The sequence below is a fragment of the Leucopleurus acutus genome (genome assembly GCF_964270905.1).
Source record: "Leucopleurus acutus genome assembly, chromosome: 1".
In the NCBI taxonomy this organism is placed as follows: Eukaryota; Metazoa; Chordata; class Mammalia; order Artiodactyla; family Delphinidae; genus Leucopleurus; species Leucopleurus acutus.
Window position 1 is genome coordinate 166,487,575 of NC_139142.1, and position 13,968 is coordinate 166,501,542.

The 13,968-nt window shown below is 43.6% G+C and overlaps 1 protein-coding gene across 1 annotated transcript in view; it reads left to right on the plus strand.

Moving 5' to 3' along the window:
* The window catches only part of PRC1 (protein regulator of cytokinesis 1), a 29,320-nt gene extending 15,762 nt beyond the window's left edge, over positions 1–13,558 (plus strand). The window contains exons 6-14 of the mRNA XM_082832689.1: positions 31–180; positions 486–633; positions 1,437–1,573; positions 3,856–3,951; positions 5,029–5,175; positions 5,395–5,505; positions 8,571–8,681; positions 10,129–10,305; positions 12,209–13,558. Coding sequence (XP_082688815.1) covers positions 31–180; positions 486–633; positions 1,437–1,573; positions 3,856–3,951; positions 5,029–5,175; positions 5,395–5,505; positions 8,571–8,681; positions 10,129–10,305; positions 12,209–12,280 — 1,149 coding nt within the window. The 3' untranslated portion in view covers positions 12,281–13,558. The remainder of the gene's footprint in view (positions 1–30; positions 181–485; positions 634–1,436; positions 1,574–3,855; positions 3,952–5,028; positions 5,176–5,394; positions 5,506–8,570; positions 8,682–10,128; positions 10,306–12,208) is intronic.
* The last annotated feature ends 410 nt before the right edge of the window (positions 13,559–13,968 follow it).

Sequence of the window (13,968 nt, forward strand, 5' to 3'; positions counted from 1 at the left end):
TGCTATAACCACTGGCTTTCCTTGCTGCAGCTGGAAATGCGAAAATCACAAAACGAAGCAGTGTGTGAGGGGCTGCGTGCTCAGATACGAGAACTCTGGGATAGGTTGCAAATACCTGCAGAAGAGAGAGAAGCTGTGGCCACAGTTATGACTGGGTCAAAGGCCAAGGTCCGGAAAGCGGTAAGAAACCCAAAGGGCGCTGGGTCAGCATTTTGGTGTCAAGTCTGATGTCTTTACCAGCTTCTGCCTTGAGTGAGCCTGTTTTTAAGACAAGCGTCAGAAAAGAGTGGCAGTAGCCTGCTCATCTTTTATCTTTCACGTATGTTTCTTAGATTTCTGGCTCCTATGATATCATCATTATAAAGAGTGTTGACTTACCTCTGTGGTTTTGTATTGTAATTTTATTAAAAAGGGGGAAAATATTTTGCAAACCTACGTGAATATACAAGTATGACAAGCACTTTTAACAGGTCTCTTTGTTTCAGCTGCAATTAGAAGTGGATCGGTTGGAAGAACTGAAAATGCAAAACATGAAGAAAGTGATTGAGGCAATACGAGTGGAGCTGGCTCAGTACTGGGACCAGTGTTTTTATAGCCAGGAGCAGAGACAAGCTTTTGCCCCTTACTATTCTGGTTCGTACAGAAGTGTCGCTCTTCATGTGGCCTGCTCACTTGTCTTTTACAAGTGCAGACATTCACTGGGAAGTATTTCCTCTACTGAACAGACATTGCTACCTTTCCAGGCCATTCAGCATAAACTGCCATTCCTGTTCAAATAAGCATTTGCAAATGCTATTGGGAAATAAGGGATCTCTTGGTTTCTGAAGCAGAATATCTCTGTAGCATGTAGTTGTGAAGCTCAAGTTTAGCAGGAGCTTACTCTGTGCCAGGCGCAATGTCAGACTCTTAACAGGATTATCTGACTTAATTCTCATGTCAAGAGATGAGGACACTGAGGCACATAAATGTTGAACAACTTAACCCAGAGACACACAATAGGTAAATGGCAGAGCCCACATTTGAGCCCACGAGGTATGACCCCAGGGCCCAATGGAATTCTAGTCTGACCTGAACTGAATATAAAGATGAAGCCGTCTTTACTAAATTCAACATTTTTGGACATTTTCTGTGACTCAGCCCTCTGTTGGGCAGGGTGGAAAGGAAGAATATGAAAGAAACCTAAGACAAGGCAAGAGATGACAGAGTTTTGAGAATCTTAGTCCTTTTAGTCCACACCCTAGTCCCTTAGTCTCTAGTCCCACCAGCCTGATTGGGACAAACCTGGCTTTTATTATCCACAACATACACTTACTCGTGTGTCATTTTTACTGTAAGGAAGAAAATTCTGTTTCCATTTTAGGGGGATGAAGGATTAGTAAATTGGGATACTAAACACTAGAGGGATTTTTTAAAACTACTGGGCCTATATCTTGCAGAGGACTATACAGAAAATCTGCTTCAGCTCCATGATGCCGAGATTGTGCAGTTAAGAAACTACTATGAGGTTCACAAAGAACTCTTTGAAGGTGTCCAGAAGTGGGAAGAAAGCTGGAAGCTTTTCTTAGAGTTCGAGGTACTGCCTTAGTTTTTGTCTGTTTTCCTTAGAGTACAGTGAAGTGTTAAGAAAGCGTCCCCTGTATAGAGTCAGAGGCCTGTTTCCTTTGCTCTTGACCAGGTTTCTAATACCATCTTTATCATTAAGTCTGTAAACTACTGCTAACCCATCTGTATTTGTCAAGCTTATATGCAGAAACATGTAAGAGAAAACCGCAAAATTAATGCCTTCAATAAGGTTGAAGTTTCTTGCATAAAGGAAGTCTAAAGGTAGGCAGTGCAAGGCAGGTATGGCTATTCCACAGTCAGGGGGTCCCAGGCTTCTCCAGCTCATAGCTCCTTTACCACTAAGGGGTGGATCTTATCTTCCGGTCCAGGGTGGTTCTAGAGCTCCCACCACAGCGTTTCAGGCAGTGTGGTGGAGGAGGGAACACAGAAGGCATTGCCCCTCCACCCCCTCTAAGAGGTTTTCCCAGGCTCTTTTCACAGCACTTCTGCTTAAATGCCACACCAACTACTGGCGAGGCTGGGAGAATCACTATCGCAGATAAATTCAGGCTCTATTACTAAGGAAGGAGAGAAAAATGGATGTTGAGGCAGGCAACTAACATTCTGTACTCTTCCAACTTTTGTTATTAGAAAATTGCCTGGGTATTTGGGGCACATTTGTGTACTCTGAATTCCTTTTGTTTTGATAGACTTAGCACGAGTCGATTCCCTTAGAGCATTTTAGAGCTCAGAACTGGGACTAGGACGAGGCAAGTGAGGCACCTTGGGCACGAAATTCAAGGAGACTCACTCTCAGGTTCATACTGGTCCTATTAGAGCTTGAACAGGCCTTTAGAGAATCCGGAGTTTAACTCCTTCAAGTTTCCAGGCAAGAAACTAGGACTCAGAAGTGGAAAAAACTGTGAGAGCTCACAGCTGTTTAAGAGCAAGTGTTCTAGTCCTCAGTTACCTCTTACTTCTGGTTGAAAGCAAGGAGTAATAAAAGTCAGTGAAAAAAAAAAAAAAAAAAAAAGTCAGTGAAGAGCTCAGCCATAAACAAGAATTAAATTTTGCCTTTTGCAACAACATGGATGGATCTATAGGGTATTATGCTTAGTGAAATAACTCAGAGAAAGGCAAATATTGTATGATACCACTTATATGTGGAATCTAGAAAATAAAACAAACTAGTGAATATAACAAAAAGAAACAGACTCACAGATACAGAGAATAGACTAATGGTTACCAGAGGGGAGGGGGAAGGGGGCAGGGGCAATAAAGGGGTAGGGGTTTAAGAAGTACATACTATTATGTATAAAATAAATAAGCTACGAGGATATATTGTACAGCATGGAATATAGCTAATATTTTATAATAACTATAAATGGAGTATAAACTTCAAAAATTGTGAATCACTGTGTTGTACACCTGAGACTTATACTGGAAATCAACTATACTTCAGTGTAAAAAAAAAACATGTGTGCGCACACACACACATAAAGGCAGTAAAGAGCCAAATAAGCGACCCTTGTTTACATGCTAGTATTTAAGAAAAAATAAGAAACTAATTACCATTCCTTTTAGTTATTGCTTATAATCAAGCAGTCTGGAAAGGAAATAGAATTTATCAGTTTGGCCCCCAAATTGTCAAGATTGTTTCTAAACTTTTCTGATTATCTGTCCCGTTTTTTAGTGTATTCACCTAATTTACATTTACAAATTATACACTTACATTACTGTCCTGATATACTGTATACACTGTAGAATAACAAAAAACAGAAAAGTTAAAAAGAATAAGAACCCTAACATTTTACATTTTTTGTCCATTTTGTGAGGGTTAATTTAATAAAAACCAGATTATCTATAAACCCCTTAACTGAGCACATTTAAGCTGCATTGTCTCAATATGCTGGAAGTGAGTGGGCAAGTAGGGGTACCACCACCAAACCCTCTGAGTGTAGACCTCCCCCTTGTCCTTCCGCATACCCCATTTCCTGTTGGTGACATCTGAACCCAGGAAGGGAGCCTTAAATTAAATGCATTAAATATTAAAGCCTGTCTTACTTTTTAGACTAAAAAGGAAACACTAGTTTTCCTGTACCCCAGTGTATGATCTTGCATATGCCTCAGAGTGTTCACACCCCACTCCCTGCCTTAGAAAGCCACGATTTCTCACTGCTAAAAGTGGATGGGAATGCAAAACTCTGAAGTCTCCCTAAAAATATGTATCTGTTTATGAGAGTGAGGATTCTTAGCAGAAGTGACTGGTCTGACTGTCCGGGGTTCACTCTAATTAAAATGTATTTTTCACAGAGAAAGGCTTCAGATCCAAGTCGATTTACAAATCGTGGAGGAAATCTTCTAAAAGAAGAAAAGCAGCGAGCCAAGCTCCAAAAAACACTCCCTAAGGTAATATTGTTACTGAAAGAGTTTTTGGTGCTTGGCTACAAAAACCTCACTTTTTGTATATCTCTTGCTTTGAATTGTTTTTCCTTAGGTAAAGGATAATAAGTATATACTGGGCCTACCTAGTACAAGCAACTGAATATCAAGTTTTATTAGCTTTTTAGGGCTGCCATAACAAAGTATCAGAGACTGGGTGGTTTAAACAACAGAAATTCACTTTCTCACAATTCTGGAGGCTCGAAGTCTGAGACCCGGGTGTCAGCAGGGCTGCTTTCTTCCGAGGCCTCTGTCCTGGCTCCAGATAGTAGTCTTCCCCCTGGGTCTGCACGTGGCCTTCCTTCTGTGTGTGTCCGTGTCCACATTTTCTTATTCGGCTACCAGTCATGTTGCATTAGGACCCACCCTGATGACCTCATTTTAACTTAATTACCTCTGTGTCCCAGTAAAGCCACATTCTGAGGTACTGGGGATTAAGACTTCAGCATATGAGTTTGTCAGGGGATAATTCAGCCCGTAACCTTTTGAGAAAGTGCTTTGGACTTCATTACTATTCTCTATTTTAATAATAATAATAATAGTTAACACTTATTGAATTAAGTGCCATATACTGTTTCAAAGTACTTCCCATTTATTAATTGTCACAACATCCTTAAGAGGTTGGTATTATTAATTCCATTTTTACAGATGAGGAAACTGAGGCACTGACAACTTAAGTAACTTGCCCACCTGTTCACAGCCAGTAAGAGGTAGATTCCAGATTGGACCAGATAGTGCCGCTCTAGTGTACACTGCGTATTTAACGTTGCTGGTCTACCCCAGTGCTGCCTCCAACTTCGGGCGCCAAAACTGTAGTGGTCAGGCTCTGGGTTCTCGCCTTTTCCCACCTTCATGTGTATTATGAATGAACCATCCCAAGACTGATTTCTGGCCGCTCCAACCTGTTCCCACGTGGGTCCAGCTACCTAAAGTCAGGCTAATGATACTTTGGGGAGGGAGGAGGCATTCTTCGGGAGAATCATTTCTTTTGGGCTTCACACCAAAAATTTGAAGTAATTAACATGTCCTTGTTTCTGGTCTCAGTTGGAAGAGGAGTTGAAAGCAAGGATTGAAATGTGGGAACAGGAGCATTCAAAGGCATTTGTGGTGAATGGGCAGAAGTTCATGGAGTATGTAACAGAACAGTGGGAGATGCACCGACTGGAGAAAGAGAGAGCCAAGCAGGAACGAGTAAGTGAACCCAGTTTGGGAGGAGGAGAAGACAGCATGAGTGAGCAGCCCAGAGTCTCTGCCAGGGCTCTAGGTTGGTTGAATAAGGAGTAGTTCATGGCAGCTCTTTTTAGCTCTGGGTGCAGAGACTTGCGCTAGATTTCTGGCCCTGCCTCTGCCCCCATCCCAGACCTGTTCTCCTTCTGGGATTTGTCACTCTTGCTTCTGACTTTCACATAGCAACTAAAGAACAAGAAGCAAACTGAGACAGAGATGCTCTATGGTAGTACTCCGCGAACACCCAACAAGCGGCGAGGACTGACACCTGGCACGCCGGGCAAAGTGCGCAAGGTAATAAACACGAGGCTGCATGAACTGCCACGTCTGAGGCATTTTTGAGGTTAGGGCTCTGTCCATCTCTTGCCTTCTGTCCTGCAGAGATGGGAAAGAATTTTTCCAGCCTTCCAGGTTGAGTCCATTTGACAGTGTGAATGCAATTCTGCAGTTCAATCCTGAGTAGGGACTTGACAGTGACAGTCAAGGAGTGGCCAGCTTTGATGAGTCCCAGATTAAACTCGGGAGCCAGCAGCTGCCAACATTTTGTAATGATGAGAACCTTCAGAGGTTCATTCTGTAATTCCAACAAGTGACCGTGGCACTATGTGAAAGAAGACTTTCATGCTTGGCAAGGGGGATACCTAATACTCCTTAATCTCTAGAGCAGGAAATCAGGGAGTTCTTCCTTCCTTCCTTCCTTCCTTCTTTCTTCCTTTGTTTTTTTAAAACCGTTTCTTTAATAAATGAAGTGGAGCATTATTTTCCTTTTCCCTTGCAACTCATTATTTTATAACACATAAAATGTTTTAAAAATCACCTGTAATGTAACTCCAGGAGAACCAATGAGACTATTTGGTGTTTTTCCTGCTTCTGTAAAAAGCTTTTTAAAATAGTGTATTTTCACAAAATAGAGATCACATATAATTTTGATTTCTGCTTTTTCCCTAGTCGGTATTGGTGTGATTTTTTTTCATAGCATCAAACTTTCTTCAAATAACATGCTCATTCTTAGCTATATATTCTATTCTTTTGACATAGTGTCATTTACTAAACTAGTTCCCTATTGTTTGATATTAGGTAGTTAATTTTTTATTAGGAAAATAATGTGACGAAATTTTAAAAATATGTGTTATAAAATTCTAGAAAGGGTTGGGAAAAAAAAGGTTTGGGTTTTTTTTTTGGCTCTGTTGGGTCTTTGTTGCTGTGTGTGGGCTTTCTCTAGTTGCGGTGAGCAGGGGCTACTCTTCATTGCGGTGTGCGGGCTTCTCATTGTGGTGGCTTCTCTTGTTGCAGAGCATGGGCTCTAGGCATGCAGGCTTCAGTAGCTGCGGCACATGGGCTCAGTAGTTGTGGCACACGGGCTTAGTTGGTCTGTGGCATGTGGGATCTTCGCGGACCAGGGATTGAACCCATGTCCCCTGCATTGGCAGGCAGATCCTTAACCACTGTGCCACCAGGGAAGTCCAAAATGTTTGTTTTCATTAAAAGTTTGAGACTCTCTCTATTAGATGCTGAGAACACAAAGATTAAGTGATATGGCCCATGATCTCAAGAGTGCTGCATTCAAACATTTCTCAAGTGCTGGCTGCACTGATCATTCAGTCTGTGATACCAAAGCAGTTATAACAATTTACGCTTCCAGTGGTAGTGCCTAAGTGCTACGCTGGCTCCAATCTTTGCCAACATGTGATATTTTCAGACTTTACAATTTTTGCCCATCTGATGGGTGTGAAGTAATGTCTCATATTTTTAGTTTGCATTTTCCTAATTACTAATGAAGTTGAACCTTTTGCCATGTTCATTAGCCTTCTGGATTTCCTATTCTGAGAAGTTTTTGACAGTTTTTCTGTTGGAACATTTTGTTTCTTTCTTGCAAATTTTATAGGAATTCTTTGTATGTTCTGGATGCTATTTCCTTGTCAGTTGTGTTACAATAGCTTTTCCCAGCATTTGTGTGTGTCTTCTGTAGCTTATCTTTTTTTTTTGGTTGTGCCGGGTCTTAGTTATGGCAGGTGGGCTCCTTAGTTGTGGCATGCGAACTCTTAGTTGCGGCATGCATGTGGGATCTAGTTCCCTAACCAGGGATCGAACCCAGGCCCCCTGCATTGGTAGCTCAGAGTCTTAACCACTGCGCCACCAGGGAAGTCCCTGTAGCTTGTCTTTTTACTCTTTATGGTGTTTTGTTGATGAACAAAAAGTTATTAATATCAATATAGTAAAAATGTTTTCAACCTGTTTTCTTAATGGCTTGTAGTTGCAAATAACCTACCCAGGACCTGAGGCACACAGATATTTTCCTGTGTTGTATTTCCTAGTTTGTGTCTTGTATTTGAATAGTCTTGCTATCCCATTTAAGGTTTTTAATCCACCTAGAGTTTTTCCAATTAAAAAGCTTACAGCTTTATTGAATAAAGTAGACACATAATATTTAAAGTGTACCCGTTAATAAGCTGTAATATATGTATGCACCGTGAAACCCTCACCACAATCAAGACAATGAACATACCCATCACACCCAAAGTTTCCTTTTGCCCCTTTGTTTTCTCTTTGCTTCCCTTACCACCCATTTCCCTCCCCCCACCCACTTCCCACTAGCTCCTGGCAACTGCAGCTTTGCTCTGTTACTGTTGATTAGTTTGCATTTTCTAACATTTTATATAAATAGAATCATACAGTATGTATACTTCTGTGTCTGACTTTTTTCATCTGTTGTTGCATGTATCAGTAGGTTACCCCTTTTTATTTTTAAACAGTATTCCATTGGACGTATATACCACAGTTTGCTTATCTAGTTGCCTGTGTTGATGGATATTTGGCTTAATTCTAGTTATCTGGCTGCTACACATAAAGCTGCTATAAATATTTATATGTAAGTCTTTGTATGGACTTTCATTTCTCTTGGGTAAATACCCAAGAATGATATGGCTGGATCTTATGATAGTTGTCTGTTTAACTTTTGGAAACAAAATGGTTGTCCCATTTTATGGAACACTGAATGCTTTTCACAGGTGTCCTCAAAGCTCTTCACCATAAAAACTGTCTTAGACTGCTTCCCACCCTCACTCTCTGTAGTGTAGGGATGGGCTGCTAAGCACGTCATCTCACATCAATAATCTGTGTTCGGGCTTCCCTGGTGGCACAGTGGTTGAGAGTCCACCTGCCGATGCAAGGGACACGGGTTCAAGCCCCGGTCCGGGAAGATCCCACATGCTGCGGAGCGGCTGGGCCCGTGAGCCATGGCCGCTGAGCCTGCGCATCCAGAGCCTGTGCTCTGTCTGCAACGGGAGAGGCCACAACAGTGAGAGGCCCGTGTACCGCAAAAAAAAAAAATAAATAATAATCTGTGTTCTTCTCCTTAGCTGAACACTACCACTGTGTCCAATGCTACGGCCAACAGCAGCATTCGGCCTGTCTTTTCGGGGACAGTCTGCCGCTCCCCTGTGTCTCGCCTTCCACCTTCTGGCAGCAAGGTTAGTATTTAGTATGCTCTGTGTACAAGCACATCCCCGACACTGCCCCAACCTATGTACTCCGGGGACTGCTGGGAGGTGGAGAGATTGAATACTGTCCTCTGGACTGAGAAGGAACTTTGAGGCCTAAAAACAAAGCAGGCAGCTTCATGAAGTGCAATTATGAAGTTTATTGTGGGTAACTTGCATACAGGCAGGATCGGGCAGACAGTGACCCAGAGGCATTTGCAGCTGCACTCAAGCGCGAAAGAGATACGGGGGGATTTAAGGGGGCCAAAGCTAAAAATAGAATCTGACTACTAGGGAGAAGCACATCTGTAGTGACAGGAACTGGGTGGTTTTCCTCCTGCCAGGGTCTCAAGACCATTAATCATCTATATCAGCAAAAGGCATTCTTCCAGTTTTTTTAATCAGATGAAGGCAAGGGTCAAAGTTGATAGGGAACTTATCTGGCTTGGCCTCATTCCTTGTAAGCTGAAGCTCAGTCATGCAGGAAGGGGAGGGGATGGGACTGTAGGCCTAAGATGGAGCTGACAAAAAGGACTCAGTATGGTTCAGCCATACAGGGCCCCACCTAACTTGTTCCAGTTTCTAAGATCCCTGGATTCGGTTATCATTGAGATGCTGAAAGTTGACAGATGTAAGCTAGCTAATCTGTCAAAAACTAAATGAGAGAAGAGAATGGTCATTTTGAGCTCAGTCTGGTATCACGGGAAGCACTGGGATGTGACTGGGAAACTGAAGAGTCTCCATAGGCTCAGTTCAAAGCTTGGTCTTCAGTTGCTACTGAGCGAGGTCCTTGCATGTGGGTTCCAGCCCAGTGACACTGGACAACTAGATGCAGATAGGTACTCTCACCCAAGGAGGGAGTGAGGAGTGCGTGCTAAAATGTGTTCAATCTTTCAGGTATTTTACAGACTATGCTCAAGATAAGGGTTCTGCAGATCATTAAGAATTTGTATGTTTTTAAACCAAAAGTAGGGACTTCCCTGGTGGTCCAGTGGTTGGGACGCCATGCTTCCAATGCAGGGGGCGTGGGTTTGATCCCTGGCTGGGGAATAAGATCCCACATGCCGCACAGCATGGCCAAAAGATAAAAATTTTAAAAATAAAATAAGCCAGGGCTTCCCTGGTGGCGCAGTTGTTGAGAGTGCGCCTGCTGATGCAGGGGACACGGGTTCGTGCCCTGGTCCGGGAAGATCCCACATGCTGCAGAGCGGCTGGGCCCGTGAGCCATGGCCGCTGAGCCTGCGCGTCCAGAGCCTGTGCTCCGCAACGGGAGAGGCCACAACAGTGAGAGCCCCGCGTACCGCAAAAAAAAAAAAAAAGGCCAGAAGTATAGGATTACAGACACACGAATAATATAAAGATGGTATCAGCCTTTGATAATTTGTGTATGTGGTCATTATAAGGATGATACATTGGTCGATCTTTCTTTTCTCTACAGCCAGTCACCACTTCCACCTGTTCGGGGAAAAAAACACCCCGTGGCCTCAAGCGTGGAGCCAACAAGGAGAACCTGGAGCTCAATGGCAGCATCCTCAGCGGTGGGTACCCTGCCTCGGCCCCCCCACGGCGCAACTTCAGCATTAATTCTGTTGCCAGCACCTATTCTGAGTTTGCGGTAATTCACCTTTTCTAATATCTACCAGTCCCTGGGGAGCACACAGTTGGGGCAGAGTGGGTATCTTCCCAAGGGCACCCAGGCTATTAGTTAGGACAGTTCTTTGGAGGCTGAGAATCCCTTTCCTGACTTGACCATGGCATGAGGTGGGGGTGGTTTAAGGGTGGTGTAGAGGAAGAAAGATGGCAGCAGCAAGCAGACATTTAACCTGGATCCTTCTGCTTAAGAAATACCACTCCCTGGCTGCAGGAGGTGAACCTTCTCATCACTGCCCTGGTGCTCTCTTGGTGGAGTTCTTGGTAATTGTCTCAATTCTTTGTTCTTAAAAGGATCCATCCCTCTCTGACAGCTCCACTGTTGGGCTTCAGGTCTGTATGGCAACCCCTGCATGTCCCATGTCCCTTTTCCAGACTGATCTGTCATCTGCTGGCTTCATTCCCATCTGGGCACAGGGCTACACTAACCAATAATCTCAGCTGTACTATCATAAAACCTTTTTTTAACAAAGGAAGCAGGAATTCCTAATACGGACTTCAGAAATAATAAATATCTGGCTTAAGTTCCCAACAGACTGACTAAACTGCTGATTAACTTGTTCAGACTTGAATTGGATTCTCAGCCCCATCTAAAGTCAGGCAAAGTTTTTTTATCATGTTATTTCACAACAGAAAACTTTCACCCTCCCCAGTTGTGACATTAAAGGCCGCCAATGTGCTGCAAGGAATAGAGGCCCCACCACGTGGGGAGGGGAGCCCCAGCTGTGTGCTGCCTATGAGGTTCTTGGCCTGCGTGCTGATTACTTCCTGGAGTATATGTCTTACTAACCCCTCAGAGCTGAACTGCCACCTTTCTGTCTACTCTGAGCTAGCCAATGCTCATTTCTTTGCCTTTGCCTATTTTCTACCACATTGAGCTGCTAAAGCATATATGAGGCACTGGAAGAAAGTAATTTTTTCCCACAATGCTCTTCAGCTCCTAGTAACGTACTCCACATTTACCAACACTTAACTGCAGTGCGCTTTCCTTAACAATGTGTTCTGTCTTCCCTCAGTATCTAGCTGTTGAGAGGTGAGCCTGCCCCTCACCTTTGTGGGGGATACTGAGTTAAAGCCTAGGGCATCGACTCTCTTGCTGCAGTGATGGAGAATGTGACGGCTGCCCAAGGCTATTGTTCATTTTGAGCACTGAAGCTAGCTTTATATTCTTTTACTTTTGTCAAGTTACTTGACAGAGGTGGTTCTACCTATAGAAAGAAGGTGGGTATTTGTCACTCTGGCTAGCTGATTGCTGGACAGAGTCCAGCTTTCTCTTTTGTTTGCTCAGCCAAGCCCACTTCACCCACTTGCTGCTTACAAATATCTGTTTCTCTCTGGCTAGGCCGAGGGAGATTCTTCTGGTTTTGGTTGCTATGGCTGGTAGACTCCACCAGGCAGCACTGAAGCCAGTAGACTAACCTCTACTAACATCTGTCCTTTCTCAGTGGTCATTCCTGCTCTGTCTTCTGCTTCTATACCATGTGCTCCAGCATGAGATCAAATCACCAGCAGGTTACAAGGCCCTCAGCCCCAGGGATTGGTAGATACATGTTCTGGCCCATTGTTTCCTAAAGGGTTCAAAAGACCAAAGCTTGTTGCCTACCTAGCTTGACAACTCAGAGAGTACTTCGTGAAGTATAAGGGATTTCTCTTCTGTGAGGTTTTAATAGAATGGACTGGCTGAGGAAAGGAATCAAGGGGCATATGTGCACATGCTTAATCTGTGACTAAGGTGTTCAGAGTCCCTCCCCTTTTGTTCCTAACACAGCCTGTGCTGGGCTGTATGCTGACACTCACCTGTGCTTACAAGGGCAGGGCATGCATGAGAGGGGACAGTAATGCCACTGATGTTATTTATTTTTCAACAGCGAGAACTTTCAAAGGCTTCCAAATCTGATGCTACTTCTCGAATCCTCAATTCAACCAACATCCAGTCCTGAGAAGCCCTGATCAGTCATCCAGCTGAGGTTTCCTATGCCCTGTGCCTAATTATACAGGGGTGGCTTTAATGTTTCTTCAGTTTAGATGTGCTTGAAAGCCTGGACAGGTTCCATTACCATGGGCCTAACTTACAGAAGTGAATGAGTTACAGATGAGAGTCCATCATAAGCTTAGTACGTCCTTAAACACTTGGTTTTATTTTGACTCAAGAAATACATTAAAACATAGTTCATAGCAGTAAGTGTAAATTTTAGCATATGGAACCTAATTTCTTTCCCTACCCCGTAATTGTACTTGCTAAAGCATGATCAAGGGCTTGTTTTACTTCACCATTGTGTAGTTAAATGATTGACTATGCCCAAGCTTGGGGTATGGGACATGAAGCAGTTTTGGGCTTGTACACTTATATAATTAGCAATTAACACCTTTTTTTGTTTAGGGATATTCAGTTAATGCTATAGCTTCAGTAGCTTTGCTCTCACCTAAAGGCCTGTCCCCACCACACAGGACAGCCTTCCTCCTGATGAAGATGTCTGTGTGTCAGAAGTTGGGATGGCCTGACTCACTGCCAAAGAGGTGACAGGGAGGCTGGGAGCACCTTTGTTAAATTGTGTACAGTTTTGTTATATAGGCCAGTGCTGTGGGGGTATGTGTGTGAACACACGTACTTATCTGAACTCTGCTTCTTCAGTTTTTCTCTGGGTCCAGTTCCCCATCCCTGTGCCCCCTGTGCCTGAGTTCCTCCACCCTCTGCACTTGCCAGCCAAGTTGGGAGGCTGTTTGGATGGGTTGGGCCGTTTCTGTCATGGAGATCTGGAACTTTGCACATATCAGTACTGGGAGCTGCATGCTGTAGCGTCCACGATGAGGCTCCTTCCTTCTTTACCTACCCTATGTATCAATCACTACTGTGCTCCCCAAAGCACTATTATTTATTCTCTGTCTGCCTGCACCAGCACTACTGTCAGCACAGTAAATGGTTCTTGGAAGCTTACCAGTGTGGATTTGGTCTGTGTCAGCCATGCTGTTTAGGCATACGTATAAATGTCCTGATTTTAAAATATAAATATTCTTAAAAATAAATTAAAATGTGTATACTTATATTTCAAAGATACATACTGTGGTGTGTGTTTTCGTTGTTCCCCATGTCACTTTTTGGTTGGTTTTTGTCTGTGGAAAACAGAAAAGACTAAAAGAACATACAAGAAATTTTTAGTCAGGAGTATGATTTTCACATTCTTTTGAGTGTTTCTAAATTAAGAACATCTCTTATTCTGAGAAAAAAGGGTTTTTGAGAGGAATAAAAAGCCTAAATCCTGGGCTTCCCTGGTGGCGCAGTGGTTGAGAGTCCGCCTGCCGATGCAGGGGACACGGGTTCGTGCCCCGGTCAGGGAGGATCCCACATGCTGCGGAGCGGCTGGTCCCTTGAGCCATGGCCGCTGAGCCTGCGCGTCCGGAGCCTGTGCTCCACAATGGGAGAGGCCACAGCAGTGAGAGCCCCGCGTACCGCAAAAAAAAAAAAAAAAAAAAAAAAAGCCTAAATCCTGATGTATAAAGAGGCTGAGGGAATTCACGGACTTCCGGGAAGATGGCGGAAGAGTAAGACGCGGAGATTACCTTCCTCCCCACAGATACACCAGAAATACATCTACACGTGGAACAACTCCTACAGAACACCTACTGAATG